Below are 15,579 nucleotides of genomic sequence, written 5' to 3' on the forward strand. Positions count from 1 at the left end.
AATTGTGTAGTTTAGAGTAATTATCGAGGTTAGCTTGCCAGCTATTTTCGTCCGCCGCGCCGCGACGCCGTTCTCCAGACTTAGTCAACACACCTAGTCAACATCAAACCCACTGCTAGCTAGCCAACCTTTACCAACTAGCAGCACTGTAGAAACTAATACATTACAATGGAACGATTTGATTAGTGTAGTGTTAGCTAGCTACATAGTTGTCTTTGTCATAGTTTGATAATTGTGTAGTTTAGAGTAATTATCGAGGTTAGCTAGCCAGCTATTTTCGTCCCCCGCGACGCCATTTTCCAAACCTAGCCAACTATTACCGACGAGCAGCATTGTAGAAACTAAATACATTACAAAGGAACGTCTTGATTAGTGTTATGTTAGCTAGCTACATAGTTGCCTTTGTATCATGATAAAGGTGTAGTACTGAAACTATCGTGGTTACCTAGCTAGCTACACTTTCAAACAAAGTCAACAACGCAGCCACTGCTAGCTAGCCTACTTCACCAGCAAGCAGTACTGTATCATTTTAGTCATCTTAGTCAATAAGATTTTTGCAACGTAAGCTTAACTTTCTGAACATTCGAGACGTGTAGTCCACTTGTCATTCCAATCTCTTTTGCATTAGCGTAGCCTCTTCTGTAGCCTGTCAACTATGTGTCTGTCTATCCCTGTTCTCTCCCCTCTGCACAGGCCATACAAACGCTTCACACCGCGTGGCCGCTGCCACTCTAACCTGGTGGTCCCAGCGCGCACGACCCACGTGGAGTTCCAGGTCTCCTGCAGCCTCTGGAACTGCCGGTCTGCGGCCAACAAGGCAGAGTTCATCTCAGCCTATGCTACCCTCCAGTCCCTCGACTTCTTGGCGCTGACGGAAACATGGATTACCACAGATAACACTGCTACTCCTACTGCTCTCTCCTCGTCTGCCCACGTGTTCTCGCATACCCCGAGAGCATCTGGCCAGCGGGGTGGTGGCACTGGAATCCTCATCTCTCCCAAGTGGACATTCTCTCTTTCTCCCCTGACCCATCTGTCTATTGCCTCCTTTGAATTCCATGCTGTCACAGTTACCAGCCCTTTCAAGCTACTCTCTCCTCTTCCATCCTATCATCTCTTCCCTCTGCTCAAACCTTCTCCAACCTATCTCCTGATTCTGCCTCCTCAACCCTCCTCTCCTCCCTTTCTGCATCCTTTGACTCTCTATGTCCCCTATCCTCCAGGCCGGCTCGGTCCTCCCCTCCTGCTCCGTGGCTCGACGACTCATTGCGAGCTCACAGAACAGGGCTCCGGGCAGCCGAGCGGAAATGGAGGAAAACTCGTCTCCCTGCGGACCTGTTATCCTTTCACTCCCTCCTCTCTACATTTTCCTCTTCTGTTTCTGCTGCTAAAGCCACTTTCTACCACTCTAAATTCCAAGCATCTGCCTCTAACCCTAGGAAGCTCTTTGCCACCTTCTCCTCCCTCCTGAATCCTCCTCCTCCCCCCCTCCTCCCTCTCTGCGGATGACTTCGTCAACCATTTTGAAAAGAAGGTCGACGACATCCGATCCTCGTTTGTTAAGTCAAACGACACCGCTGGTCCTGCTCACACTGCCCTACCCTGTGTTTTGACCTCTTTCTCCCGTCTCTCTCCAGATGAAATCTCGCGTCTTGTGACAGCCGGACGCCCAACAACCTGCCCGCTTGACCCTATCCCCTCCTCTCTTCTCCAGACCATTTCCGGAGACCTTCTCCCTTACCTCACCTCACTCATCAACTCATCCTTGACCGCTGGCTACGTCCCTTCCGTCTTCAAGAGAGCGAGAGTTGCACCCCTTCTGAAAAAACCTACACTCGATCTCTCCGATGTCAACAACTACAGACCAGTGTCCCTTCTTTCTTTTCTCTCCAAAACTCTTGAACGTGCCGTCCTTGGCCAGCTCTCTTGCTATCTCTCTCAGAATGACCTTCTTGATCCAAATCAGTCAGGTTTCAAGACTGGTCATTCAACTGAGACTGCTCTTCTCTGTGTCACGGAGGCTCTCTGCACTGCTAAAGCTAACTCTCTCCTCTGCTCTCATCCTTCTAGACCTATCTGCTGCCTTTGATACTGTGAACCACCAGATCCTCCTCTCCACCCTCTCCGAGTTGGGCATCTCCGGCGCGGCCCACGCTTGGATTGCGTCCTACCTGACAGGTCTCTCCTACCAGGTGGCGTGGCGAGAATCTGTCTCCGCACCACGTGCTCTCACCACTGGTGTCCCAGGGCTCTGTTCTAGGCCCTCTCCTATTCTCGCTATACACCAAGTCACTTGGCTCTGTCATATCCTCACATGGTCTCTCCTATCATTGCTATGCAGACGACACACAATTAATCTTCTCCTTTCCCCCTTCTGATAACCAGGTGGCGAATCGCATCTCTGCATGTCTGGCAGACATATCAGTGTGGATGACGGATCACCACCTCAAGCTGAACCTCGGCAAGACGGAGCTGCTTTTCCTCCCGGGGAAGGACTGCCCGTTCCATGATCTCGCCATCACGGTTGACAACTGCATTGTGTCCTCCTCCCAGAGTGCTAAGAACCTTGGCATGACCCTGGACAACACCCTGTCGTTCTCCACTAACATCAAGGCGGTGACCCGATCCTGTAGGTTCATGCTCTACAACATTCGCAGAGTACGACCCTGCCTCACACAGGAAGCGGCGCAGGTCCTAATCCAGGCATTTGTCATCTCCCGTCTGGATTACTGCAACTCGCTGTTGGCTGGGCTCCCTGCCTGTGCCATTAGACCCCTACAACTCATCCAGAACGCCGCAGCCCGTCTGGTGTTCAACCTTCCCAAGTTCTCTCACGTCACCCCGCTCCTCCGCTCTCTCCACTGGCTTCCAGTTGAAGCTCGCATCCGCTACAAGACCATGGTGCTTGCCTACGGAGCCGTGAGGGGAACGGCACCTCCGTACCTTCAGGCTCTGATCAGTCCCTACATCCAAACAAGGGCACTGCGCTCATCCACCTCTGGCCTGCTGGCCCCCCTACCTCTGAGGAAGCACAGTTCCCGCTCAGCCCAGTCAAAACTGTTCGCTGCTCTGGCACCCCTATGGTGGAACAAGCTCCCTCACGACGCCAGGACAGCGGAGTCAATCACCACCTTCCGGAGACACCTGAAACCCCACCTCTTTAAGGAATACCTGGGATAGGATAAAGTAATCCTTCTAACCCCCCCCCCCCCTAAAATATTTAGATGCACTATTGTAAAGTGGTTGTTCCACTGGATATCATAAGGTGAATGCACCAATTTGTAAGTTGCTCTGGATAAGAGCGTCTGCTAAATGACTTAAATGTAAATGTAAATGTATACCCTCGTAAAACTGACCATCTTACCGATTCTCGACTTTGGCGATGTCATTTACAAAATAGTCTCCAACATCCTACTCAACAAATTGGATGCAGTCTATCAGAGTGCCATCCATTTTGTCACCAAAGCCCCATATACTACCCACCTCTGCGACCTGTACGATCTCGTTGGCTGGCCCTCGCTTCATACTCGTCGCCAAACAAACTGGCTCCAGGTCATCTACAAGACCCTGCTAGGTAAAGTCCCCCCTTATCTCTGCTCGCTGGTCACCATAGCTGCACCCACCCGTAGCACGCGTTCCAGCAGGTATATCTCACTTGTCACCCCCAAAGCCAATTCCTCCTTTGGCCGCCTCTCCTTCCAGTTCTCTGCTGCCAATGACTGGAACGAACTACAAAAATCTCTGAAACTGGAAACACTTATCTCCCTCACTAGCTTTAAGCACCAGCTGTCAGAGCAGCTCACAGATCACTGCACCTGTACATAGCCCATCTATAAATAGCCCAAACAACTGCCTCTTCCCCTACTGTATTTATTTATTTATTTTGCTCCTTTGCACCCCAGTATTTCTACTTTGCACACTCATCTACTGTCAAATCTACCATTCCAGTGTTTTATTTGCTATATTGTATTTACTTCACCACCATGGCCTATTTATTGCCTTTACCTCCCTTATCTCACCTCATTTGCTCACATTGTATATAGACTTATTTTTCTACTGTATTATTGACTGTATGTTTGTTTTACTCCATGTGTAACTCTGTTGTTTTATGTGTCAAACTGCTTTGCTTTATCTTGGCCAGGTGGTAGTTGTAAATGAGAACTTGTTCTCAACTTGCCTACCTGGTTAAATAAAGGTGAAATAAATAAATAAATGAAAACTTCTGGTCCCCACAAGAATAGTTAAACACACACACACACACACAGACACACACACAGATGCACATGGGGGCGCTGCACCACAACATCTAATTTACAACCTAACGCTTGTATCTGTAGCTTTTATTTTAAGTAAGCATTTCACTGTAAGGTCTACACCTGTTGTATTCGACGCACGTGACATTTTTTAAAAATTTGATTTGATTTGATTTGAAATAGAGAAATGTATATTTCTGAACCCTTTTGGACATAAGCAGCAGCGAGAAACGAGAAGACCCTCATTGATTTAACAATTTTTTCAACAAATTTACATTATGCTGTCAGAATTATACAGTACACGTCATCAACTGTGATGTCATCAATTGAAATCTGTTAAAAAGGTCAACAAAGTAATTTGTGATGTCATAATGAGACTAATTTAGAATTGTCAACAAAGTCCTTTGTGATGTCATAATGAGAAACCATGAGAATGGTCAACTAAACCCTGTAGTGTAATTACATAATAAGAATCAATCACAATGGCAAGTACAGGAAGGTGTATGCCATCTCAACTCCTCTGAGACATACAGAAAGGAGAGGCAGCAGGGCAAACTGCAGCACGTTATGTATTGGGCACATGCCTTTAACACCAGCCAGCAGACAAAGAGGAAGTGTGGTGGGTGGTAAAAATATATATGCCTCAGGCCCGGGCCACAGAGTCACAGAAGAGAGAGAGCGAGAGTGAAACAGAGAGACATGAAACGAGAGAGAAAGAGAGAAGGGAAGAGAAAAGAGAGCTACCACTTACCACTATTGATTTGATATTGAGCATACACAAACATACACATACACTTAAATACACACACAGATGCGTACACACACACACTAACATGTCAATCTCAGCAGTAAGAACTCCACAGAACTTGTACTAATAGTGCAGTTCAGAGAGAACAGAGAAATGGACAATTCTGCAAATCTCCATTTTCTCTTATTTTCCCAGTCTGGGGCTGTGCAGCTTAATGTATCATTGTATTTAAAGGTGTTTCCCAGTCTGGGGCTGTCCAGCTCAATGTATCATTGTATATAATGGTGTTTTCCAGTCTGGGGCTGTGCAGCTTAATGTATCATTGTATTTAAAGGTGTTTCCCAGTCTGGGGCTGTCCAGCTCAATGTATCATTGTATATAATGGTGTTTTCCAGTCTGGGGCTGTGCAGCTTAATGTATCATTGTATATAAAGGTGTTTCCCAGTCTGGGGCTGTCCAGCTCAATGTATCATTGTATATAAAGGTGTTTTCCAGTGTGGGGCTGTCCAGCTCAATGTATCATTGTGTCACATCTGTCGGAAGGATTGGACCAAGGCGCAGCGTGTAGAGTGCTCATTCTTACTTATTGTTTTAAAGAGAACAGTTAAACAAAGAAAAAAAAAACGACAGCAAACAGTTCCGTAAGGTTCACAGACTATACGGAAAACAACCACCCAAAAACCCAAAGGAAAAAACAGTTGGCCTAAGTATGGCTTCCAATCAGAGACAACGAAAGACACCTGCCTCTGATTGGAAACCATACTCGGCCACACATAGAAAACAAACATAGAAAAGGAAAACTAGAACAAATTCCCTCTAAATAAACCAACCCCAAAACACACAAAAACAACACCCCCTGCCACGCCTTGACCATACTACAATGACAAATGACCCCTTTACTGGTCAGGACGTGACACATTGAATATAAAGGTGTTTCCCAGTCTGGGCTGTCCAGCTCAATGTATCATTGTATATAATGGTGGTTTGCCGTCTGGGGCTGTCCAGCTCAATGTATCATTGTATATAAAGGTGTTTCCCAGTCTGGGCTGGGCAGCTCAATGTATCATTGTATATAACGGTGTTTCCCAGTCTGGGGATGTCCAGCTCAATGTATCATTGCATATAATGGTGTTTTGCCGATAGGGGCTGTCCAGCTCAATGTATCATTGTATATAAAGGTGTTTCCCAGTCTGGGGCTGGGCAGCTTAATGTATCATTGTATATAATGGTGTTTCCCAGTCTGGGGCTGTCCAGCTCAATGTATCATTGTATATAAAGGTGTTTCCCAGTCTGGGGCTGGGCAGCTCAATGTATCATTGTATATAATGGTGTTTCCCAGTCTGGGGCTGGGCAGCTCAATGTATCATTGTATATAACGGTGTTTCCCAGTCTGGGCTGTCCAGCTCAATGTATCATTGTATATAAAGGTGTTTCCCAGTCTGGGGCTGGGCAGCTCAATGTATCATTGTATATAAAGGTGTTTTCCAGTCTGGGGCTGTCCAGCTCAATGTATCATTGTATAAAAAGGTGTTTTCCAGTCTGGGGCTGTCCAGCTCAATGTATCATTGTATATAAAGGTGTTTCCCAGTCTGGGGCTGTCCAGCTCAATGTATCATTGTATATAATGGTGTTTTGCCGATAGGGGCTGTCCAGCTCAATGTATCATTGTATATAAAGGTGTTTCCCAGTCTGGGGCTGGGCAGCTTAATGTATCATTATATATAAAGGTGTTTCCCAGTCTGGGGTGGGCAGCTCAATGTATTACTGTATATAATGGTGTTTCCCAGTCTGGGGCTGTCCAGCTCAATGTATCATTGTATATAAAGGTGTTTCCCAGTCTGGGGCTGTCCAGCTCAATGTATCATTGTATATAAAGGTGTTTCCCAGTCTGGGGCTGTGCAGCTTAATGTATCATTGTATATAAAGGTGTTTCCCAGTCTGGGGCTGTCCAGCTCAATGTATCATTGTATATAATTGTGTGATCAGGCAGACACTAAAATCACAATGCACTGGTGTGTCAGAACAGTCACCAGCAAATCAGCTGTTACCACTGTCCTGTTGGCAGGTCACCAGCACATCAGCTGTTACCTCTGTCCTGTTGTCAGGTCACCAGCACATCAGCTGTTACCTCTGTCCTGTTGTCAGGTCACCAGCACATCAACTGTTACCTCTGTCCTGTTGTCAGGTCACCAGCACATCAGCTGTTACCTCTCTCCTGTTGTCAGGTCACCTGCACATCAACTGTTACCTCTGTCCTGTTGTCAGGTCACCAGCACATCAGCTGTTATCTCTGTCCTGTTGTCAGGTCACCTGCACATCAGCTGTTACCTCTGTCCTGTTGGCAGGTCACCAGCACATCAGCTGTTACCTCTGTCCTGTTGTCAGGTCACCAGCACATCAGCTGTTACCTCTGTCCTGTTGTCAGGTCACCAGCACATCAGCTGTTACCTCTGTCCTGTTGTCAGGTCACCAGCACATCAGCTGTTACCTCTGTCCTGTTGTTAGATCAATGAATATGAAAGGGAGGACATAATCCTAAACTGTTTCCTTTGAACAGAAAAAAGCTTATCACGTGTCCCCTGAGAGTCCTGCAATGATATAAGCTTTATTATAAACTGGGTGGTTTGAACCCTGAATGCTGATTGGCTGAAAGCTGTGCTATATCAGACTCTATATCATGGGTATAAAAAAAATAAAAAATTGAAACATTTTTTTTAACTCTAATTACGTTAGGAACCAGTTTATAATAGCAATAAGGTAGTGCATTGTGTCATGGCTAAGAACAGCCCTTAGCCATGGTATATTGGTCATATACCACAACCCCTTGTGTGTTATTGCTTAATTACAAAGCTGTATAACGAGAGGTGCTTCCTGTTAGTATTTCCAATAGGAATTGCACTGGCAGTCTGAGGGATGCTAATGCTAGCACCATTACACTAGCTGGGCATGTACGCAAGCCAAAGCCGGATGCCTGCTCCACATAGAGTTCACCCCTCTGGCAATCTGTAGGACCTTACACTGGCTGTCTGTATTGAGCCCTTGTGCTAATATAGAATGCTGGTTTCTCAATCAAAATACAAAACTAAGACTCAAAGGTCCTTCTATGCCCAGCCCACACACACCATTTTCTCATTATGTGTTATGGGGTAGAAATTGATGTGCTAATTTAATGTTGTGTATCACTGAACCTTGACCTTTCTCTCTGGCCTCAACTGATCATGGATCCAGCAGCGGTCAATACAACATTCAACCCCTGAGGATGTATGTGTGTGTGTGTGTGTGTGTGTGTGTGTGTGTGTGTGTGTGTGTGTGTGTGTGTGTGTGTGTGTGTGTGTGTGTGTGTGTGTGTGTGTGTTTGCATATGCATTTGTGTGTGTATGTGTGTGCGTTTGTGCATGTGTGTGTGTGTGTGCGTGTGTGTGTGTGTGTGTGTGTGTGTGTATGTGTGTGCATGTGCATTTGTGTGTGTGTGTATGTGTGCATGTGCGTGTGTATATGTATGTGTGTGTGTGCATTTATGTATGTGCATGTGCGTGTGCGTGTGCGTGTGTGTGTGTGTGTGTGTGTGTGTGTGTGTGTGTAGTGTGTGTGTGTGTGTGTGTGTGTGTGTGTGTGTGTGTGTGTGTGTGTGTGTGTGTGTGTGTGTGTGTGTGTGTGTGTGTGTGTGTGTGTGTGTGTGTGTGTGTGTGTGTATGTGTGTGAGAGAAAGAGAGTGTGAGAGAGAGCGAGTGGACCTTAATGGATATAATTTGAGTGCTGTTTAACCTTCCCCTGTAGAATGAGCTGTTATGGGAGCTCTTGATGAAAGTAGTCCTGTAGCAGAGATGAGTTGTACCTTTGGGAATTGAGCTGAATAGAGCTGAATACAGCTGTTGTCTGACTCACACACTTTCTGCTTCAATCAATCTAAACCTTGTTAAAGGAATTATAACATTGTATCTGCACAGCGATACAAGCATGTTTTAAGTACTATATATAGTACATACATTTACATTGCCAAAGCAAGTCAAATAGATCATAAACAAAAGTGAAATAAACAATAAAAATGAATTGGCTGTTAAATCTCTCTCTCTCTCTCTCTCTCTCTCTTTCTCTCTCTCTCGGGATTTAAACTGCACACACACAACACACACACCTGCAGAGGTGGGGGAAAGAACCTGTAGCAGGGTCTCCCCAGGAGAAAGGCTGGCTACCCCTGGTATAAGGTACTTCATTTGGAGCTGTCCATTCAACACTCCCAGTTCAACACTCCCAGTTTTCTAATGGCCCTGGTCAGCACCATGGACAGCGACTGCCAAGAGATACTTCACACACAGAGACAAACAAAACAACAAGTACAAGCTACTGAGGCCGGGTGTATTTAGCAAACAAGTGCTAGGCCCTCTACCAAGCAGCCAGGCAGCTATAAGCCAGAGCAGGCTGTGAACATATAACCATCTGCTGGGAGTTTGGCTCAGAAGCCTGTAGAAGACAAGCTGACACAGTCTTTCTCTCTCTCTCTCTCTCTCTCTCTCTCTCTCTCTCCTCTCTCTATCTATCTCGCTCTCTCTTTCTCTCTCTCTCTCTTTTTCCTCTCTCTCTCTCTCAGGCTGTCACTGATAGCAAAAATAGGCAATAACTAAACTGAAATGCCTGTATTTACAATTGCAATGTTGTTTCTTCTGTCAAAAGTGACTGGACCACTGGCCCATGTCACAACAAACTCATATATAGCGTCTGCAGATAACAGCCTAGTATAATCACTATACAGTATCAGTCAGCTTTGAAGAAGCTTTGTTTACAAGACCTGTTGGGTTGGATTCATGTGGAATTGTGCTGTGCTGGAACTATGGACCCAGTTCGACCACGGTCTCTCCCTCGAGACTGAGTTGTGGAAGTTTGTGATTTACTGCAATGTTTCAATGTCTATTGGAGGGAGTTCCTGTACAGTTGAAGTCGGAAGTTTACATACACCTTAGCCAAATGCATTTAAACTCAGTTTTTCACAATTCCTGACATTTAATCCTAGTAAAAATTCCCTGTCTTAGGTCAGTTAGGATCACCACTTTATTTTAAGAACGTGAAATGTCAGAATAATAGTAGAGAGAATTATTTATTTCAGCTTTTATTTCTTTCATCACATTCCCAGTGGGTCAGAAGTTTACATATACTCAATCAGTATTTGGTAGCATTGCCTTTAAATTGTTTAACTGGGTCAAACGTTTCGGGTAGCCTTCCACAAGCTTCCCACAATAAGTTGGGTGAATTTTGGCCCATTCCACCTCACAGAGCTGGTGTAACTGAGTCAGGTTTCTAGGCCTCCTTGCTCACACACACTTTTTCAGTTCTACCCACAAATGTTCTATAGAATTGAGGTCAGGGCTTTGTGATGGCCACTCCAATACCATGACTTTGTTGTCCTTAAGCCATTTTGCCACAACTTTTGAAGTATGCTTGGGGTCATTGTCCATTTGGAAGACCCATTTGCGACCAAGCTTTAACTTCCTGACTGATGTCTTGAGATGTTGCTTCAGTATATCCACATAATTTTCCTGCCTCATGATGCCATCTATTTTGTGAAGTGCACCAGTCCGTCCTGCAGCAAAGCACCCCCACAACATGATGCTGCCACCCCCGTGCTTCATGGTTGGGATGGTATTCTTCGGCTTGCAAGCATCCCCTTTTTTCCTCCAAACATAACGATGGTCATTATAGCCAAACAGTTTCATCAGACCACAGGACATTTCTCCAAAAAGTAGGATCTTTGTCCCCATGTGCAGTTGCAAACTGTAGTCTGTTTTCTTATGGCTGTTTTGGAGCAGTGGCTTCTTCCTTGCTGAGCGGCCATTCAGGTTATGTTGATATAGGACTCGTTTTACTGTGGATATAGATACTTTTGTACCTGTTTCCTCCAGCATCTTCACAAGGTCCTTTGCTGTTGTTCTGGGATTGATTTGCACTTTTTGCACCAACGTACGTACATCTCTAGGAGACAGAACGTGTCTCCTTCCTGAGCGGTATGACGGCTGCGTGGTCCCATGGTGTTTATACTTGCGTACTATTGTTTGTACAGATGAACGTGGTACCTTCAGGCCTTTGGAAATTGCTCCCAAGGATGAGCCAGACTTGTGGAGGGCTACAATTGTGTAGACCTATTAAAAATAAAGGTGTATGCATGGTTCTTTATAGATCTCTAATAGGTTCTGTAAAGGACAGTTCATAATAATGGCTGGAATTGAGTGAATGGAATGGTATCAAACACATGGAAACCATATGTGTGATGTGTTTGATACCATTCCATTAATTCCATTCAAGCCATTACTATAAGACCGTCCTCCCAAATTAAGATGCCACCAGCCGCCTGTGAATTCAGTGTTGGATTTCCCAGTGTGCCTCGCCTTCGAGCAAATTGTAGAGTTACCACCCATGACTTGTTAGTGACAGAGAAAGGGTTGTTGCACTCATTAATTTTCGATCCTGTGGCCTTCACCAAGTAGAGATCCTAAGTGAATATGTTATCTTTAAAATGTTATTATTTTAAACAATACAATACATATTACATAATGCCTTTTTTTGAGGGCCTAGTTTTACCCTAATACCGTGTCCTGAAACTCAAGGTTTACACGTCACGTCAGACCTGCAAGTCATTTTATGCTGTTTTGATAAGTGATTCTTAAGTAATTCTTATTGGAATCCATTAAAAGTTGGGATATCCAAGATTTGGAATGTTTATCCACCCACAACCTGCATTCAGAATGACTGCTATGGTTGGGAAGACTAACATATCAGCCTACTTAAGCATGTAAACTGGAACAACCATTTCAGTAACAGGTGCAATAAGTCCAAGTAACAAATTATATTAGTTTACAAAAATGTCTGCTATTTATATTTGAGTAGCATAAGATTAATTAATCAATCAATGTACATGCAAAACATATAGATATTTAGTATTTTGTATTTTATAAGGATCCCAATGAGCTAGTGCTAAAGCAACAGCTACTTTTCCTGGGGTCCACACATTGAAACAAAAATCTACCAGCAATAGAGAGTGCTGGGAAATATGATAATGATGGGCATGGTTTTGTTTCAACTCTGGTTATTAACACCAACACTGGGATTATTTTGCACCACTTAGTGTTAATTTAACTCTTCCAGTGTTAATTTAACTCTTCCAGTCTTAATTTAACTCCCGAATCAACACTATAAATGTTACACTGAAAAATAAACACTATTAACACTGGCCAATTTCCTGTGTGCTATGAAAGGGACACATCTGGAGGCTTCCACACATTTCAAGAACCTTTTAGAATTCTGAAGAACTGTAGATGCCACATCAAGAAACCCCACTTAACTCAAAGGCTATTTATCAGTCAAGAGTTCTCCAAGGAACCTTAAAGGTATAGTTCGTGATTTTTGCAATAAATCCCTTTATCTCCTTCACCAGAGTCAAATGAACTCGTGGATACAATTTTGATGTTATATGCATCCAGTATGAAGGAAGTTAGAGGCAGTTTCTTGAACCAACGCTAACTATCGTTAGTGCAATGACTGGAAGTCTATGGGAACAGCTAGAATGACAAATTGCGCTATTGCTAGTTAGCAACTTCCTTCAAACTGCATGCAGATACATAAAAATGGTCTCCACGTGTTAATCTGACTCTGGGAAGTAGATAAAGGGCTTCACTGCCAAATCTCGAACTGTCCCTTTAAGAGCCCGAGGAAGAACTATTTAAGAACCTTATTTTTTTCAGTGTAGGCCTACTAGAAAAATAACCTATTTGGGGAAGTGAGAAAAGACGTGGTAGGCCTTGTGTAATTCAAAGTTGGCCTAAATGTTCCATTGTTGGTGCAGCATATGTCGCATTGCTTTGCATGAGATGCTATAGGCCTTTGTGTTGGAATATCTGATGATGTTATTTATAGATCAAAAGCTCTATGCAAAAAAATAAAAAATAAATGCTGTGTATATCTCAGCGTGTATTTACAGTCATGGCAACGTATCTAGGTGAGCTGCATCAACAGATAGCCTTGATGTCCAATTCCTATGCAGCCTTGGTGAATTCTTAATATCGGCGTAAAGGGGAAACATTGCGTTTAGGTTTAGGGCCACAGAGTGTTTGACTGGGCCAGTACTGAGCTGAGCCCGTGGAAGTGTTGCAGAAGTGAGCTATACTGCAGTGATACAAACCCGAACAAACCCGAGTGAGAACATCCGCCGCCACAGCACAGCGAAAAGACGCAGCCTCGATACAGTCTGCAGCTAAATAAAATTGGCATAACAGGCCCAACAATCACCTGGAAAAAGTTCCGCTACAGCTGAAATCTATGTGTTGCTTTGTCGTTGTGTTTGAGGGATTTGTTTTTGTGTGTTGGCTTTTTTCCTGCTGCGCTTCTGGCACGCGTGCGTTCAACACACACACACACACACACACACACACACACACACACACACACACACACACACACACACACACACACACACACACACACACACACACACACACACCACACACACACACACACACACACACACACACACACACACACAAACACAACACCAGCAGCAGCAGTGGCAGCAGTAGTGGGGTCTGCGCAAATAAGTTATTCACCCCCTCCTCTCCTCCTCCTCTTTCTCCCTCTCCTCCTCTCCTCCTCCTCTTTCTCCCTCTCCTCTTCTCCCCCTGCGCTCACTTGGTGCACAATTGCGATTGCAGCTACAACACACCAGCAACCACAAGCTTGCGCCTAACAGTGCAGTCACAGGGGGGAAATACACACACACACACACACACACACACACACACACACACACACACACACACACACACACACACACACACAGGGGGGTCTCTCTCTCGCTTTCTCTCTCACTCTCTCAGTCTCTCACTCACCAGTTGGGTTCTTGGTTTTCTTGAGACTCTTGCCACAAAGACACTGCAGCATATGCGATCCTTTGCTGTAAATGTTCCAAAGAAACCTCATCGATTTGGTCGAGGAGCGTTCCAGCAGCCTAGACACCCTCATGGGGACTCGCTCCCCCCGCTTGCATAACAGCCAGGTCCCGTTGGGCTTAGCTCTGCGACTCGGCCCAACCAGCTGGACCATAGAACAGAACAGGTGAATCCCCGGGTCCTTCGCGTTGGCGCTTAGCTGCAGAAACGCTTCGTTATACCTCAGAATGAAGGCGAATGCTGCAGTTTCCTCCACTTGCTCCTGCTCCTTAACGGTATCGCTGCTGCGGGTACTGCTGCTGCCGCCTGGCCGGCGCGTCAGAAGCCCAAATAGACTCTTTAGATCGCATCTGCCGCACAGGGGGAGCGGTGCGGCAGACAGACATGCGGAGCTAGCGTGTAGTCGGCGAAACGCAGGGGATTTCTGGACAAAAAACCATTGCATATTAGTTCGTACGTTCCCGGGGTGAGGGTGGATATGGGATCGGTCCGTTAGTGAACCCGCAGGGGTACCATCCCTATGCGAACACTGCAGCGGAGCTTTCTAACCAACAACGCATAGCCAATCGCTGGAGCCCCGAATCCAAATCAAGTCGCGTCGTCACGTTGGTGAAGGCTACTCGCTTTTACTGTAAATCCCAGCAGGAATCAATCCCCAATCCCTTCGTTCCTGCGTCTTTAAAAAAAACGTGTTGAATATTTAATAAAGCCTAGGCTTTTTAAAATGAATAATCCATGCTTCTCTGATAGAGTCCCAATGCACTGCTGCTGCTCTCCTATCCGGGTAGTTTCTGTGTTCTCTTTCCCCCTCTTCTTTTCCTCTCTTCCTCACCTTGTTGATGAAAATAAGCTGACTACGGCCCTCCCTTCTCCCAAAAGTATAACGCATCCGGTAGGGATGTGTGTGCGTGGTCCCGTACCCCTGCGCTGGAGATAGGCGGGCGCGAGGCAGGGGGGTGGGATGAGAGGGAGGAGGGGTTCAAGCCAAGAGATCGGCTTTCCATTACGTAGACACGTGGTTTCCACATCATCACCTACGAACGAGACGCTCCCCCAGTTTTGGTAAAAGTGACTCGAGATATCGTCACTTCACCGGTCGGCTCGCTCTCTCCCGTCTTTTCCAGTCACTTCCAACCCGTGATTGGAATTCTCCATTGGGGGGAGAACATGGGCTGAGGCTCACGCAGGTGGGTGAAACGTCCAGTGCGTTGTAGAGCCATATGTAACATAGTAGAGCAACAATTATCCTGTAGTTTATTGATAAGTGCTCTCTAGCTAGAAATCGTAATGTGTGTGTGTGTGTGTGTGTGTGTGTGTGTGTGTGTGTGTGTGTGTGTGTGTGTGTGTGTGTGTGTGTGTGTGTGTGTGTGTGTGTGTGTGTGTGTGTGTGTGTGTGTGTATTCCAGCAGATGCATTGAAGTGCAGCGCTGCAGCATTGAGCAGCATTTTGTTGGCTATAACCGCCCACCATGGTCCTGACCTGCTCCACCCGCATAGCTCGACATCTGGTGCTGAAAGGACAGCGCCAGGACCAGCGTCATATCAGTTGTGACGCATTCTCCCATTTCCCCTGCATGTTCTGCCACATATAATTAGTTTAGATTCTAACTTTCGACAAGAGAGCCATATTGCCCAGCCTTGAACCACC

The 15,579-nt window shown here is 45.6% G+C and overlaps 1 protein-coding gene across 1 annotated transcript in view; it reads right to left on the reverse strand.

Annotated features, from left to right (window-relative positions):
• LOC106575461 (fibroblast growth factor 14) overlaps nt 1–15,107 on the reverse strand; it is an 87,092-nt gene extending 71,985 nt beyond the window's left edge. Inside the window, exon 1 of the mRNA XM_045699074.2 lies at nt 13,872–15,107. Within this exon, the coding sequence (XP_045555030.2) occupies nt 13,872–14,376 (505 nt within the window). The 5' untranslated portion in view covers nt 14,377–15,107. The remainder of the gene's footprint in view (nt 1–13,871) is intronic.
• Nucleotides 15,108–15,579: the final 472 nt, after the last annotated feature.

Source organism: Salmo salar, chromosome 17 (genome assembly GCF_965601325.2).
Source record: "Salmo salar chromosome 17, fSalSal1, whole genome shotgun sequence".
NCBI lineage: Eukaryota > Metazoa > Chordata > Actinopteri > Salmoniformes > Salmonidae > Salmo > Salmo salar.